Source organism: Lycorma delicatula, chromosome 13, assembly GCF_047948215.1.
Source record: "Lycorma delicatula isolate Av1 chromosome 13, ASM4794821v1, whole genome shotgun sequence".
Lineage (NCBI taxonomy): Eukaryota > Metazoa > Arthropoda > Insecta > Hemiptera > Fulgoridae > Lycorma > Lycorma delicatula.
In genome coordinates this window covers 13,399,911-13,416,561 of record NC_134467.1, presented here as the reverse complement: position 1 = coordinate 13,416,561, position 16,651 = coordinate 13,399,911, and the positions used below count along the sequence as shown (strand labels likewise).

Below are 16,651 nucleotides of genomic sequence, written 5' to 3'. Positions count from 1 at the left end.
TTTATTACTTGCTAAGATGCTTGGGAATGATATTTTTTTATCGGTCATTATTTATCTCATTTTCATGCATATACAAAACCAAGCACCCTTTTTTTAAAAATAAATTGGGGTTGCATATATCCAAGTTTATATTAATGTATTTACACTGTATTAAAGATACTTTATATTTCTAATTTAAATACAGATTTACTAGTGGAAACCAAACGAACTACGTAATTTTTTACAAGTAATGTTCTTTTCTACTTCCTTGTACTTTGTACAAGGAGGTATTATGATTGTGAAAGATTTTGGTTTTTAGATTTCAACAGAAATATCCACTTTGACCATCCCTGAATCCATTTTGACTAGCTTCGGCGAGATGTCTGTATGTATGTACGTATCTCGCATAATTCAAAAACGCTTAGCTGTAGAATGTTGAAATATTGGATGTAGGACTATTGTAACATCTGGTTGTGCACCTCCCCTTTTGAATGCAATCAATTGGACCAAAACTGTCCAAAAAATCCAAAAAAATTGGTTTTTGGACTTTTTCTTAACTGTAGTAATAAGCCATCATTGAGATCTTTTTAACAATATGTCATAAGTGGTACTTATTTTCATCGTTCCATAGTTATAGCCAAATAACATTTTAATTAATGAAATATATTTATCTTACGAGGAGAGCCACATCTGTTCAAATTCGACTTCATTCCTTTTTTTAACTTTTTTTTTTTAAGTTAAACATATATTGATTTATTAATAAATTATTAACCTCTGATTGTAAAAAATTATGTACAGTAAATAATAATTCAATAATAGTTAAATTTTAATAGTGAAGTAAAATTTTATGTACTTTTCATTTAAAAAAATTGTGTACATGTAATTTAATAGGCGTACAAGGAATTCATGTGGTGTCCACATCAGATTTTTTTTCCATTAGTTACTGAACAGTAGAATACATTTATTTATATTAAATCTAAACTTTATATATTAACACTCAGTAATTGGAACTTTACATGACAATATAAAATAACTTTGATTAAATTTGACATGCTTTGAAATAAATAAGGTAAATCCTAGAAAAAGTTACTCTATATTTGCTACAGCATTTATTTAGCTACGGCAAGTTGATCATAGACTTGTCATGGGGATGCTCATTTCGAGAAGTTAAAAGTACAAATAGAACCACTACCATGCACTTTACACCTTAAATATTACGTTTAAAGAAGTTTTTAGGAACCAGTGACAACAATTTTTTAATAACATATTTCTTAGTAAATTCATACCTTCAGCCTTGGAATAATAAAACGTATTAAATTTATTCAAAAGAGTTATTCATACAAGTAGTATTGTTAAATAATGCTACTTTTGCAATCTCTGCAATGCATTTGATTAGTTTCTGGAATTATTACCATCTAAAATTATAGTCATGATATTAGAAAAGCCATTTACAGCTGGTTAAAGTTATATTTACTAATTATAAAACAAGTAGTTGAAATTAATTTTTTTTGTATTGTTAAAATATAAAGTGTTTTTGATAATACTAAAGAAATTCTCAATCATTACATTTAAAAAAATTTCATTATTGCAGTCTGATTCTGAAGTAGACATAATATTGTTTTTCATAGTGTAAAATTTTCGAGTGTCTTGTTATGTGGCAAATTTTTGGAGAATCTCATTTCCACATTTTATTTATGCACATATTTCATTACTTAAAAAAAAACACTTCATAGTTGTTTCACTTTAAAGCATCTTAAAACATAAAGTTTGTCATAATGATTAAATATTTATTTTATTTCTGCATGTACATTCCTTTATAAAATATAATGTAAGAGGGAGCTGAAATATAATACACATGTAATTAACAGGAAAACAAAATATTGCACAAAGCAACAGGTGCTGCCATCTTGTAGTTTTTATTTCCTATTATTTACATTCCAAAACAAATTATTTTACTCTTCATTTTCTGTCGGATGCAATATTTTACAGAGTCCAGTACATCTACTATGTCAGTGCATCTAAAAAGAGGTTGCAGTTTTTGTCTTTTTAATAATGAAAAAAGTGAACACTAGTGAAATTCATCATTGCCTAATAGCCATTTATAGAGGTGAAACTGTTGATGAAATAATATGAGTAGATAGGCGAGGCATCAAAAGCTTTTAAAGTGAACATGAAATATTGTGATTGGTTTATCACAATCAAAAAAAATCTCTTAATAGTGTTCTGGAGTTTCACACACATGTATAAGACCGACTACTTGGAATCCAGGTCGACTGTAAATTCTTTGTGATAACATAGAAATGTTAAAACACTAAATATTTGTAGTGATCTTTACATTCCACATGATAATTCTGAATACAATAATTCGATAATTCTGAAGTACAATAATGCTTGGCCGCCACACGCATCGAGAATAACTGCCAAAACTATTTTGAAGTTGGAATTTGAACTTCCATACACCAAAATCACCCGATTTGGCGGCGAGCAATTTCAATTTCTTACTTCAATTAAAAAGGGGATATTAAGAGCATTCGTTTCAACATGGATGATGATCTGAAGGACACAGTGAGCTCATGGGTCGAGGAAGACCTCCAGGAATATTCATTGACAAAATGAAAAAACTGGTTTACCGTTGGACAAAATGTTTACCTGTAAATCATAATTATGTGGTAAAATAAATTAAATTTTTATAACAAATAAAATGTGTTTTTAAGTCATTTGTTTCATTTCCGAGTTATCCATTACATTTCACAATCTCCCATGTTATATTATCTAGTTTGTTAAAAACAACAGAACTTGTAGAAAAATGGCTGTTTACTTATTATTTGGTACCCAACATGAGTCGTGTAGATCAATTTTTGGTAAATAAAAAAATTATAATTATCCATGAATTTGTATTTTCAAATGTGCTGCCTTGCTTTATGAAAAAATTATTTATTAAAAATAAAATTATTTCCACGTCTCTCAAACTAGCAAACAGAAATATTTTCATGTTTCACAGTTTAACATTTTTAATTGTTACATTCACTTATAAAACAAGTTTACGGATATGATTCTTGGGTTCATACGCAACGTTAGAAATGGTTTTCATGATTTAAAAGTAGTCGTCATTGGATCGAAGATTATCCTCAACCAGGAAGGTCTTTGACTTCAATTGTTGACACCTGTGTACAGAAAATCAACGATCTGGTACGTGCAAATCACCGATCAGCTGACAAAGAACTTGGAAAATAGGTTAGCAGCATCTCACTTGGATAGTGCAGTGACATTTTGACTGAAAAATCGAACATGCATCAAGTTACAGCAAATTTTGTTCCTCATTTGATGACTAAACAGCAGAAAGAACATCAAGTGGATGTTTCTCGGCAACTTCTTGAACGAGCTGAAGACGATGAAACTTTCTTGCAAAGGATCATAATGGCAGATGAAATCTGGATTTACGGTATGACAAAACTTCAATTGTCACAATGTATTGGCAAAGGATCTCTATGCCCCAAGAATGCACATCAGTCTCAATCCGATTCAACCTGATGCTCTATGTTTTTTTGGATTTTAATGAAATTGTGCATTTTAATTTCTTGCCTCAAGGTGAAACAGTGAACCGTGTGTACTATCAAGGCATTTTACAACAATTACGTGAAAAAATCTGCAAAAAGAGACCTGAGTTGTTGTGAGACAACTCATGTGGTTCCTTCACCACAACAATGCACCCGCATACTTGGTTTTGTCAGTTCGTCATTTTGTGCAAAAATTCAGATGACTGTCCTCCCTCAGCCTTCTTACTCGCCAGATATGCTCCTTGGAATTTTTTCTTACTTTCATAACTAAAATCAGTGATGACAGGATGCCATTTTGAGGCTATTGATGACATTAAAGCAAAATCGTCACAAACTTTAAAGATCATTTCAAATGAAACTATCCAGGACTGCTTCGCAAAGTGGAAACACGATTGGGAAAAGTGTGTGAATAGGGGAGGGGAATACTTTGAAGGGACAAGGACCAATAATCTGTGAAATTAATAATAAAGGTTAAAAAAATAAAGTTCGATTATTTTCTGAGTGGACTTCCTATTACCTCTGTATACTATTATTTTATATACTTATTATCTTTACGTTTTAATATGGGGTTTAAACATTGTTGTTTTATATTAGTATTGTATGAAACATTACTTAGTTTTCATTGATCTTTGTAAACAAATACTGGAACAATTTGTTTTTATCTATGTAATTGTGTATCACATTATTTCTTATTTGATCTATTTAATAAATACTTATATACAGATGTGATTGAAATGTTTTTTGTTTATTGGCTTGGTCGGTACTATCTTTCTTAATTATTGATAGATATGTCTATAGCAAGCCATTAATAAATTTGGAACTTGCCGATTCTATATTTTGAGTTTCAATGTAGATAGCGATTGGTTCCTACATAGTTGTGAAACATTTTTGTAATCTGTTAAGTTATCCGTAAACGTATGGATTTTATTTCTTTTTATTTTCTTGTTTTAAGGAAACTGTTATCTCAGTTGGACCAGATAAAAGTTAGTGATGATGATGATGATAAAAAGGACATAGAGAAAGCAGATGAAGGAAAAGATGCGGTTATTAAATATAAGTTATCTGTATCACCAGGACAAGCTGTGCTTGCACAGTCTACTAGATTAGCTGATTTAGAACAGCGTTTAAATAGAATTGAAACATGTATTGGAGCTTCTTCACCAAAATTGGTAATTTTTTAAATCGTATTAATTTTAAAGAAAATTATTAAAAACATGGTAGTTAAGCCTTTATTTAATTTATGACTTCTGTTTTTAGTGCACTAAACTTTTCCGGTTATTTTGATTGATTTGATCTGTTCTAAGAAGTAGAGTCATAACATAAGTGTTTGTGTGTAGTGTTTAAAGTAATTTTGTCTTTAATGATTTATGATTGGCATCTTATTGCTTTTCTACTATGACATCCATTAAAAAAAATGAGTACACTTTCCAAGTGAGGCTGTTAGGGGTGTTTTGGTTATCTCCACACATCTGTCAACTGAGCCCAGTTTATAAACTTTTCCTACAGACATTGTTATTGAAGAAGCAGTTTTTGTTTATAGTTTGATTTTAATGTTGAAAATGATGAACCGGCTAACTTTTAAGGAACAGATTTATGTTGGAAATTGGAACTAGCTTGTTTGGAAGGATGTAGACAGTCTGATTTATTTCTAGTAATATATATTATGTTTTGATGCTTATCTTATGGTATGATGTAAACAGAAACAGCCTGCCAGGTTCTACACTGGCAAACCATATTAGTTACAATAAAGATTAATTATTAATTGATTCAGTAGAAATTTAAATAAGATTGATGCATGTACAGGAACTTTATGTCGCAGATGGGCCTATACGAAGTGGGCACCTCCACCATACCTGCCGATACAGTACCGCCCTCACCGATATCCACTTCGCAACTCAGTTGCATGCTTTCATCCTCGAAAGAACTGCATGACCTCAGGGATGCGACTGCAGATGACACCTGCCGGTTACTTTCAAATATCTTGCTCCGTGCATACTTACGTCCACTCACTAGCGGCAATGGATCAACGACTCGTCCGGATTCCACATCAATGACCGCAGTGAGATATGAATTACAGGTCTTCAACTTGGGTAAACCAATGCCTCACAAAGGCTGCCCAGAATCATCTGTGCCGAGTGGAAAATCATGGGACGATTCATCTCCCACCGGCCCCTCGCCATTCACAAGAGCCAAATGACAACCCTTATCAGATTTAGTGCCCTTGAGATCAGACATCATAACAGTCCATGTACAAAAATTTCAAAGTCGGATTAAAAATGTAATTAAACTTGAAAAGTCAACGAAACGAGAAAGAACACACCAAAATGAAAAACAAAATAACACAAGAACAGGAACAAGAACAAAACGAATGAACAGTAAAACTGATACAGGTCACATGAAGAGGTTAAGTACGTCCATATGCATCAGACGCACAACTCGAACTCTGAACTGGTGATTAGATACAGGTATCTCACATTATGGTTACAGTGAAAAAAGAGTTGAATATCATTTGTCTTTACAAGCATAATTTTTTAAGACAATATTTAAATAATGGTGTAAATTATCTTATAAAGTAGTTTACAGTGACTGTAATGGGTGATAATCAATTTTTCAGAATGTAAATTCACATTTATTCACATAAATGTGAATTTATGCGTTTCCTAGCTGCTTTCATAGTAATTAGCTTAGCTGACACTCATGTGATTTTTTTATACAGTATATCTCAAATGCACATAAAAGAACTGTAAAAAGTATTTCACCTTATTTGTTTTCATGAGAAACTGCAGTAGTTAAAACAGTTAGATTTAGCACAGTGCTGAAGTTTACCATGATTTCTAGTCTTTATTAGTAAAATTCAATCACCATTTTAAGTCTTTATAAATAATTGTGTTAAACCTTTTATTGTATTAACAATATATTCATGATGATATTGAATATTTTAAATAATATTACTGTTTTCAAAGTTTGTCACAAGCTTGGGGATAGCCGTACTGAAATGTATATAAGATTTAGCAAGAATTTATTAACAATTCAGTATGTTTAACTAGGTGAAAAAATGCTGTAATTACTTTTGAGATGGTCAAATCTTAGGAAGTGATCACTCTTCTAGTAGCCAAAATCGTTTTATTTTCTATTACCTTGAATATGAGTAATGTGACAACAATGTGATTAAAAAGGTCATCCATTTACTCTAGAAAAAACAACTGAGAATCTATTTTTTATAGTACCTCCAAGCACGCCTAACTGCAAATGTCTTGAAATAGATATTTAATGTTGTAGTTTATACAATTTTCAAAGCATTATATTAGGTATCTTTTGTATCTGTGAAATTAATTGTGTGAGCTTCTTTTCATACAGTTTTGTAAACATTGTATTCATTGCTAAAAAAAATAGTCACTAAGTCTGTACAATAACATTGTCTATCAAACCAGACAGTAGAACTTGTGTTCATGTTACTCAGCATGGTACTTTAATTTACAAGAAAGAGCCTTATTATGCTTCCATTAGCATTTTTAATTAATTACCAAATCATTAAAAAAAAACTTTTTACCAATTTATTAAAAGCATAATTTAACAATTTTTTATAGAACCAGTGTTACTCTGGATGATTATTGAAAAAATAAAAATAACTAAAATTTTGCATCCAGTTCAACATTTGCTCAAATAATATTCATTCTAGACTTGAAAATTGTGAATTTTTTGAATTTATTCTTTACACTTGGTATCTTGGATTTAATCACATCTAATTTTTATTTTATAATTGTGTGTTTTGTGGTGTTGCTTAATTAGTTAATTGCTTAGTACAATTTCCCTTTTGATTCATCCAGGAAAATGGTGGGGCAATTCCTTTTTTTATCCATGGATAATATATTTATTTATTTTTTTTTGAGGTGGGGAATTTTAATATGGATAGAGAGTGTTGGAATTTCAACAGGTTCTGCTTGATGTTACTTAGTGCGTATGTGCCTTTGCATATCAACTAAACAACCACCCTGCCATCCTCCCTGGAACTGTCGCAAGGCATTGCTTTGTATTCGTTAGGTATGGATTGCCTTTGGCTGCCATCATGGAGTAATATATCTTCCCATTCCTGATGTGATCTATAAAATGCATTGTTATTTATCGATCAGAATAAAAGTTTTATTTATAAACTAATTAAGCTCTGCTCGATTGATTACATTGCCTTTAAATGCATACTACACGGTATATATTAGCACCTTTTCCTTTTTTTTGGGATTGTTCTAGCAAACAGTAAAGTTTTTATACTTGTGAAAAATTGGTAAAAATTAAATAAATCTTTCTACTTTTTTAAAGCTGACCTCTTCAAATTTACATCATTGAATAAATCCTCTTTCCCTGTCCACCATCGTCACTTCTTTTCTCTTCTTGGTTATTTTCAGAGTCCATTTGTTGTTCCTGTTCTCTCTATTTGTTTAAGGCAAGGCTCTTCCCGACAGACTTCCTTTTTATCAAGTTTATAAGCTTTCATAATGATTATGATCATATCCTTAATGGAACTCGCAATTCTTCTCACCCTCCTGACTTATAAGCAGTTATTAAATCTGGAGTGCTTCTTCCTGGATGAAAACCACATTATTCTTTATTCAGTGCTTTATTATCATCTTTATTTCTTGTTCAGAATAATTCTAATAATTTTTTTGATCTTTTTTTTATTTTGAAGTAAACTCTTTTATGTTTAGGCGAGGTTAGCTGGTGGTACTGAGAGAAGTTTGATAGAAATAGCGCAATATCTTAGCGCTAGAGCAACTTTACTTGATCCAACGTTACTAGAGGCGGCTGATTTACGAGTCAGTTCACTCGCTACAAAACTCGATCAAGTTCTTGAAAAATCTGCAGTGATATCTGGTTCACAAGATGCTGATAAAATGCAGAAGGTTTGTATTCTTTTATTTTTGAATTATATAAGAAATAAATTATTTTTATTGTACTCTGAATTTTATTTGAGTGATGTCTTTGGCTTAGCTATGAAGATAACAAACCCTCAAAAATTGTACTTTAATCATCTTCCGAGATAAGGTTGATATATAAAATATTTTACCTGTGGTACAGCACTTGTTCTAGATTTAGTCATATGTAATACTATATTGCAAAAAAAATCATTTTTTATGTGTGGATTAAAATTTCAATGTTTCATTCATGGAAACTTAGTTCATTAACGTTTTATAACGTATATGTTTGAATGTAATTATCATTAAGAAAAAATAAGTGCAGAAACGTAGATACAAATAATCATTGAGGTAAATTAAAGTTAAAATATATTTAATTCTAATATATAATAAAAAAAAAAAAATTTGTGGCTATATCTGGTTCACAAGATGCTGAAAAAATGCAGAAGATTTGTGTTTTTCTCTTTTACTTTTGAAGTATATAAGAAATAAATTATTTTTATTGAACTCAGAATTTTATAAGCAATGCCTTAATTCAGATGTCTGTGATTTTGAGTCACTTGTCTTGGAACCTGCCTTGAAAATGTTTTATGGTAATTTAGCTTATGGATAATGGAATAGACATATAGATATTTCATTCTTTGTGAAATTACTTTGTGCTTTTATAACTACAACAAAACTTGAATTTGCTGCTGCTGGAGGGATATTTTTGTTTAGGCCAACTGTATTTTTCCCTCCAATTATCTGTTTTTATTATTTACATGTGATATTTTTTTTGAAAAGTTTGATTATGAAATGTCATATATGTAATTTTGAATCTTACTTTTTTTTGTGATTTTGAGGTGATTGATTAGTGAATTATTTATATTAATACATATTATGTTACATTAGTTATTTTTGAGTTAAAATGGCAAGATCACAGCGAGTTTTCAGTAAACAGATTTTTCATGAGGATAAGGAAGCCTGTTGAAAACAAAAGTCAGGCTAATGGCAGCAAGTCTGAACAATAACTAAGTTCTTCAGGTTTTAAATTATCCAAACATTTTGCAGAATGTAATAATTTTAGTATAGACAATGAAAATATTACTGTTTATAATAATTTAAATGATATATTATCAGAAGTAGCAGTTTGTAAATTTTGAAACAAAAAGTTTTCAGTTTCGTCATAAAGGGCCTTGCATCACAGGTTACTTTTTTCATGTAAAAATAACTGTAGTATTGATAAGAAATTGTTTTATTCTACATCCCTTTCCTGTGAAATTAATTGCAAAAAAATAATGCAAAATGATGTAAATGTTAATTAGTTTATTTACCAACGTTGTTGGTAAAGGTCGAAAAGCCGGAAGTATTTTTTGTGATATAATGAATCTTCCCAATCTCCCTGTTAGATTTAACAAATACATTAACGTAATTAATGCTGCAGTAAAACAAGTGTGCAAGAATTTAATGCGGAAAGCAACTGAAGAGACTTGTCACTATAAATGGTAACTGCTGTAATATACATATTGCACTTGATGGCAGTTGGCAAAAGTGTGGTTGCAGGTCATCAAACGGTGTCATCATAGAAACCAGTGTTGATAAAGTGTTGAAGTATTGTTGGTAAAATGATTGGTTATCATGTAATGTGTAAATATTGTAGGTACAAAGGTAAATATAATAAGAAACATTTTGATATCTGTATTGTTCATTATGAAGGAACTAGCGGTGGGGAGGAGATAGAAGCTGCAAAAATTATCTATGAATGTTCTATTTGTAACATTATTTATGTGCAATATCTTGGAGACGGAGATTCAAAAGCTTTTAATATTATCAATGAATGAAATATTTATGGGGACTTCTGTTCTGTGTCCAACTGGAGTGCATTGGTCACATTCAGAAGTGCATGGGCAGTCGTTTGATAGCATTAAAGACAAGAATGCAAGGACAGAAATTGCCTTGCCTAATGGAAGGTCTCTCCCAGGTGGTGCTAGATTGACTGATGTAGCAGTAAATTATCTTTACAAAAATATTATAGACAAGCTATTAGAAGGAATGACATATTTGAAGGTACAAAAAAGGATATTTGGGCTCTGTATTTCCATGTTAAATCTTCTAATTGTGATCCACAATAGGGCTGTATTTGAAAGACGAAGGGACATGGTGTAAATTCGTTAAAGCTCAACAGAGAAGATAAACGTAAATGATCATGACCAACATTTTTTCATTCAGAGCACTGTTATGCAAGCAATTAAATCTATATTCAGGGATTGAACTATGAAAATCTTTTAAAAAATAGTTCGCATAAAAAGACTTTGAATCCTAACAAATTTTTAAATTGCGTTATCTGGTCTTAACTACCAAAAGTTATATTTGTTGCACTAAACTCTCTTAAGTTTGGTGTTCTGAGTTTGGTACGATTTGCATCTTTAATGAGGGTTGCATTGTAAAGTGCATGGTATTTCAAGAGATTTGACTAAAACCTGGAAGGAATTGTGTTCAGATAATTATGTTAGTAGACATAGAATGCATATATAAAGCAGAGAAAGCAGTTGATGAAATTCAAAGACTGGCATCTAAAAGAGCAAAAACTGCTAAGAGAACACTATAAGATATACAGGAAGCTAAGGATACTCAAGTTGGTCATTTGTATGCATCGTTGTTATTAAAAAGGTAACTACCATTAAAAATCCATCTTGCAATTTTTCGAAAATTAATTTTTTCAACTTTTATTTTTATTTCTTAGAAAACTGCAGAAGAAATTAGTTTTAACTTTATAGTGTATTTCTTGTGGAAACTAATACTTTTCATAAATATTGTACATAAACTGTTTTAAAAAGTAAAAATCTAAAAAAAAAAGTTATAAAAATTAACAAACTTTTTTTTTAAATAAAGAAAAAATTTATAGATTTCAGAGTTTCTGTATGTAAAAAAGAATACCTAAAATAGGCACAAAAAATTTTAAGACGCTAGCCTAAGTAGTTTCTAAGGAAAAGGAATGTAATGTTTATGATTTTAACATTTGCATATAGGAGGTACTGGAACCCCTTAAAAAAATATTAAAAACTACATCAATTGTGTATTTTACTGAAAATGGCAATAAATTTTACATATTTCCTTAAAATTTCATCATAAAAGTTTCATTGTCAGTTTAATTCTCATTGAAAAAGTAATAATTTTTCTACAGTCATTTTCTCTTTAATTGTAGAATAACCCTCGAAGACGTTCATAAAATGAGATATTTTCCTATTACATGTTATGTTTCCATAAATTTATTTCAGTTACAATTGAAAATTAGAAGTAAAATTCTTTAATTTTGTAAATTACGTTTCATTAATTTTTGTTTTTTAGATTGAAAAACTGTATGAATTAGCTAAAGAAACGGAGCAAATTTCTAACGTTTTACCGCAGACTCTGGATAGGATGAATGCTTTACAAGGTTTACATCAACAAAGTGAGTATATGTATTTATTTTTTTCTTATAACTATTATAAGTTGATATAACTGCATTAATCATAGACATCCTGATAAAAATTATTTCTGAAATAAAGTTATCAGTGCACAAGAATCCATTCAAGGTATCCTAGGAAAAATGAGAAGTGAAGTGGTTTTCTATTTTATTTTTTATCAATTTAAATATATTGTTACATATTGGCTTACTAACTGCAAGTAGTAACAGGTGATGTATATAACATATTTTTAATGGTTTTCTATCCTTTTTTTTTTTTAAATTGTTGAATATTGTTTATCGATTGCAGTTTGCTGTTTAACAGATCATGTTTATTCTGGTTTTATTTCCTTTACGTTTTTTCTCCTTAAAATGAAACTTTCAAAACTTTTTTTATTGTTTCAAAACAAAATTTTACGTATGAATGACATACCTTGTGACCATCATGCTGTTGAAAAATTAGTTAAAAAATATTTTTATGTTTATATAAATTTATATATTTTAATGATTCTCAGTTCTGTAATATTATTTAATGAATGTTTTTACAGGTAGTGAATTTACGAAAACTTTAAGTGAATTAGAAACGCTTCAAGCAAGATTAACTGCTTCAGCCGAAACGAATTCAGATATGTTAAAACAAGTGGAAGAAGGTTTAAAAACTAATTTAGCATCTATTAAAGCAAATTTAGAAAGTTTAGATAATAGAGTTAAAGCTTTAACCAATAAAAAATAGCATCGTTCGTAATTAATTGATTATTTATTTATGTACACAAATGTAATTGTAAAGGTGCAGTAATTAATTATTAAATTATCATAGAAATTATTTTTTAATTTTATGTTGTTAGAATTTATGATAAAATTGTTATGTACCAATTTTTTTAAATGCCATTTATTATATGAAGGAAGTTTTAAAAGTTAATCTTGGCTTAAGAAAAGAAATTTATGATTTATCAATGCCTAGCATAAAGTGTTGATTGCTTTGAAAAGTGGCAAAGCTGTTTTTCCCTTAACCCTAGAAGTGTGGGTAAATTAATAGTAAATTTTTGTTCTGGTGAGCCATTTGTTAATTTTAATATATTTTTGCTTATTTTGTAAAAATTATATATATATTTATTTGTATGTAACCCAAAAATGATAATTTATTTTAAACGATGGAGTTTTATTGGGTAATTGTGTTATATATTATTTAACAACTTAGCAAATATAATATAAATCGTGTTAAAATTTAGGTAAGGGATAGAGTTGAGTTAAAATATAAAAATATAAGGTGTATTAAAAAAAAAATAACCAAGCATCTATTATACAAATTTTTAGGACTTATTTTTAAGAGCTGTGATATATTTTGTCACAATTGAGCCCTTCTCCTCTGTTTATACACTTATCCCAATATTATTTATGTTTCACAAAAAGGTTCAGTTGAAATCACCTTTAGTGCTGTTTACAAATTTTTTATATCAATTATTTAAAGTCTTATATTTTTAAATTTATTTGAGTCTTGGAATTGAAAATGTCGGTGAAGCCAGGGCGGGAGAATGCAGGGGTTGTGGAAGAATAATTTACATTTTTTAATAAAACTTGTGGATTAAATGCAGAAATGCATTATCAGGTGCAGCAGTTGTGATTTGGAGTAGCAAGGTTTGAACCTATTCCAAAGGATGTTTATCAAAGATGTTTTAAAACTTTCAAAGTATAATGTAGGTTTACATTTTGTCCTTCCGGCAGAAATTTATAATGAACATCATAAAAAGCAAAATAACCGTGATATATTTGATCGTTTTTTATTTATATTTTCTACTAATAAATTTTTATCTATCAATTACAAAGACTGAACTCAAGTTTTTAAAATGACTGTGAATTCTTAATTAGTTGTGATATTATTTAAAAATATGTTACCATCGTTAGCACAATATAATTGCTCCTGACAGATTTCAATGTAGTAATGTTTTTAGATTGTGAGATCAACCCAGTCTTTGCTGCAACATTCAATACAGCTTCATATTTTTGAATAGAATATCATGACATGAGCCGATAAAAATGTTGTACATATCATATTAATTCCCGTACAGTTACATGGTGATAGAATTTATATTTGTGAGCTGAAAGGTGTCTGTCATTGTTAGCCTTACTGAATGCAGATGATTGATAACAAAATCATATCTTCAAATTGTGTAAACCTTTCATACATCATCATCACTGTAAGCTTGTATTGACAAACCATATGTTTCTATAAATGTTATTCTGAGTTTCACAAAAACATTCTTGCTCATGAATGCTCATGCTACTGCAAATGCAAATTTATGCTCATGCCAATTGTTCATCGCCCGACATTCAAAGAAGCTCTTAGCAGGATTAAGTTTTGCTTATGATATCAATTTATGTCAATAAAATTCTGTTATACTTTTAAACAAACTGTTATGTATGACAACATTTGAAAAGTTATAATAAGGAAATACAAATTTCATCCAAAAAGTAGCGGTTCATTTTATGATTTAAAAAATAACCGACAAAGAATTTTTGAAGAAAACTTTTTATTTCACATAAATTAACATTAACCCACTTTTCTACATAATTACTGTATATATTTAAGTGTTTATTATATCGTACAGTGGGTTTTTTTTTATTTGCCCTTATATTCCTCTAAAACCGGTTCATTGAAACAGAATTCTTTAGTAACTTTTCTTCAACTCCAAAATGCTTCCTTCTCAAAGACTTTTAGTGTGGTAAAAAGAGTCAATAGGGGCAAAATTAGGGCTGTAGGCTGGATGATTGAAAATTTCCTACCTAAATTCTACATGAATGAGTATTTTCTGTCTGGCATGAAGTCATGCATTACCTTGTAACCCATCCTGCACAGATTTTTTTTTTTATCCTTGAAATGAATTTTAATGATTTAAGCGTATGAAAAACAATCATACAATTTTCTCTAATTTCTCAGATGCGATACACTGATCCTGTTTGATAAACTCATTAACACAATACAGAAAATCAATTGTAATGACAGATCGCTGACCAGTTTTTCATCATCATGGGTGTGCATTAAAATATAAACACCATCGCTGTACCGATTCATCCGTCATATCTTTATAAACTTCCTTGATTTGACTGTAACTTTCATACGATCACATGTTTCTTGCATTAAGAAATTGAATCACCAGTCATACTTCAGACATCGTAGCATTTTTGGTTTCCTTATTAATTTTAAATATGCTCACAAGCATAGAGAATTCAAAAAGAATAAATGCAGATTTAGTAGAAGTGGGATATGCGACTGAGACCCAATGAATAGTAGTGGATGTGCATAAGCTACCTGTAGAGTAAGAAAGCACAAATTGGGGTATTGCTTTCCTTATGATCCTAGTTTAAGGAAGTGATGTATACATTGTTTAGAGTAAGTTTTGTGATTTATTAACCAAAGATTTCTTGAATGTTTATAATATGAAAAAAATAAATAAAAATTTATAAGTTTTTTTTTATATTAAAGAACTTCACTTGCTGTAAAAATCCAGATTTATTTTTTTGGTATGATTTCCTTATCCCAAGTGTAAGTTTTGCAGCACTTATTATTATTATTATTATTGGCATATAGATTTTTACTCTTGTCCAGTTAATCGCATGAAATGTGTTCAGAAGTAATATCTATATTGAAATTTAGAGTCCTTATCATTAGTTTCATCAGCAGTACTTTACAGAAAATCTGAATTATTTTAATTACCATTAAACTTATGTTATATAAACGTAATTTCACTTTCTTTTAAATATTTATTACATATTTTTATAAATAAAAAGTAAAAAAAAAACAATCAAAATTTAATTTAGACACTAGTACACAAAATGGAGTTACTGTAACATTTCTAAAACTTTGAATATAACCTAACAATTAATATATTTTGATATATAATGTTTTCTTCCATCAATTTTTTTTTAAATATCTAATACTTGAAATAATCAAGTATTATTCTTTTGACATTTGCATTTTGAACCGTACCGTATTATTTGGTAATTTGATTGTTCCCACTTCCAGAGTTAATTTATGAAATTTCTCTTATTTTAATATTAAGAGAGCCCAAATTGATTAACAACAAATCCATCTATCTTGCACCTGTTTTGATATAGCATTAATATTTTACTTTAATATTAATATTTATTCAATATTAAAATAACTGTAATATATATGTAACATTTAAATAATTCTTTGGGGTTTACTTTACATTACGTATGGAAGTAATCTCTTACGGTTTATTTTATATTTTTCAGTACTATCAGTAAGTGTTCTAATCTAGGTTACATTAGCTTATTATATCTCAATAATTTTATTACTTTATTGTACAACTAAAAGATTATTTTATTCTTGTAATTTGGAATATCTAATAAAATTAAAACAATGGGATTCATCTATTTCTCTTTTTCTTTAATTCAGTTAACATCATTAAACTAAAATGTATCTTTGTAAAGTTGGTCGATAGTGTAAAAAAATGTACTGGCTTGTGATAGAGCAATGCAGTTACTTATACAGTGAGCAAATGGTTATGCAACCTATACGGAAAAAAACATTAGTGAAAACCAATATATGAAAAACTGCTACATTTTAAGAAATAAATATTAAATAAATTCATACTTTAGTAATAATGTTATATATGTTCAAATATCATCCACTTTTAGCTATGCAGGAATCAGTATGTTTCTTCATATTAATATCCACATTTAGTGGTTGCAGCATTGATGTGCATGCGATATTTCAACTTCAGTGTTCTGTTTGAGTTAATCAATTGTGTGAGCATTATTTC

General features: G+C 29.3%; 1 protein-coding gene across 1 annotated transcript in view; it reads left to right on the top strand.

Annotated features, from left to right (window-relative positions):
• Positions 1-16,262, top strand: part of DCTN2-p50 (dynactin subunit 2) — a 29,590-nt gene extending 13,328 nt beyond the window's left edge. The window contains exons 6-9 of the mRNA XM_075381591.1: positions 4,489-4,705; positions 8,237-8,431; positions 11,771-11,873; positions 12,416-16,262. Coding sequence (XP_075237706.1) covers positions 4,489-4,705; positions 8,237-8,431; positions 11,771-11,873; positions 12,416-12,600 — 700 coding nt within the window. The 3' untranslated portion in view covers positions 12,601-16,262. The remainder of the gene's footprint in view (positions 1-4,488; positions 4,706-8,236; positions 8,432-11,770; positions 11,874-12,415) is intronic.
• The last annotated feature ends 389 nt before the right edge of the window (positions 16,263-16,651 follow it).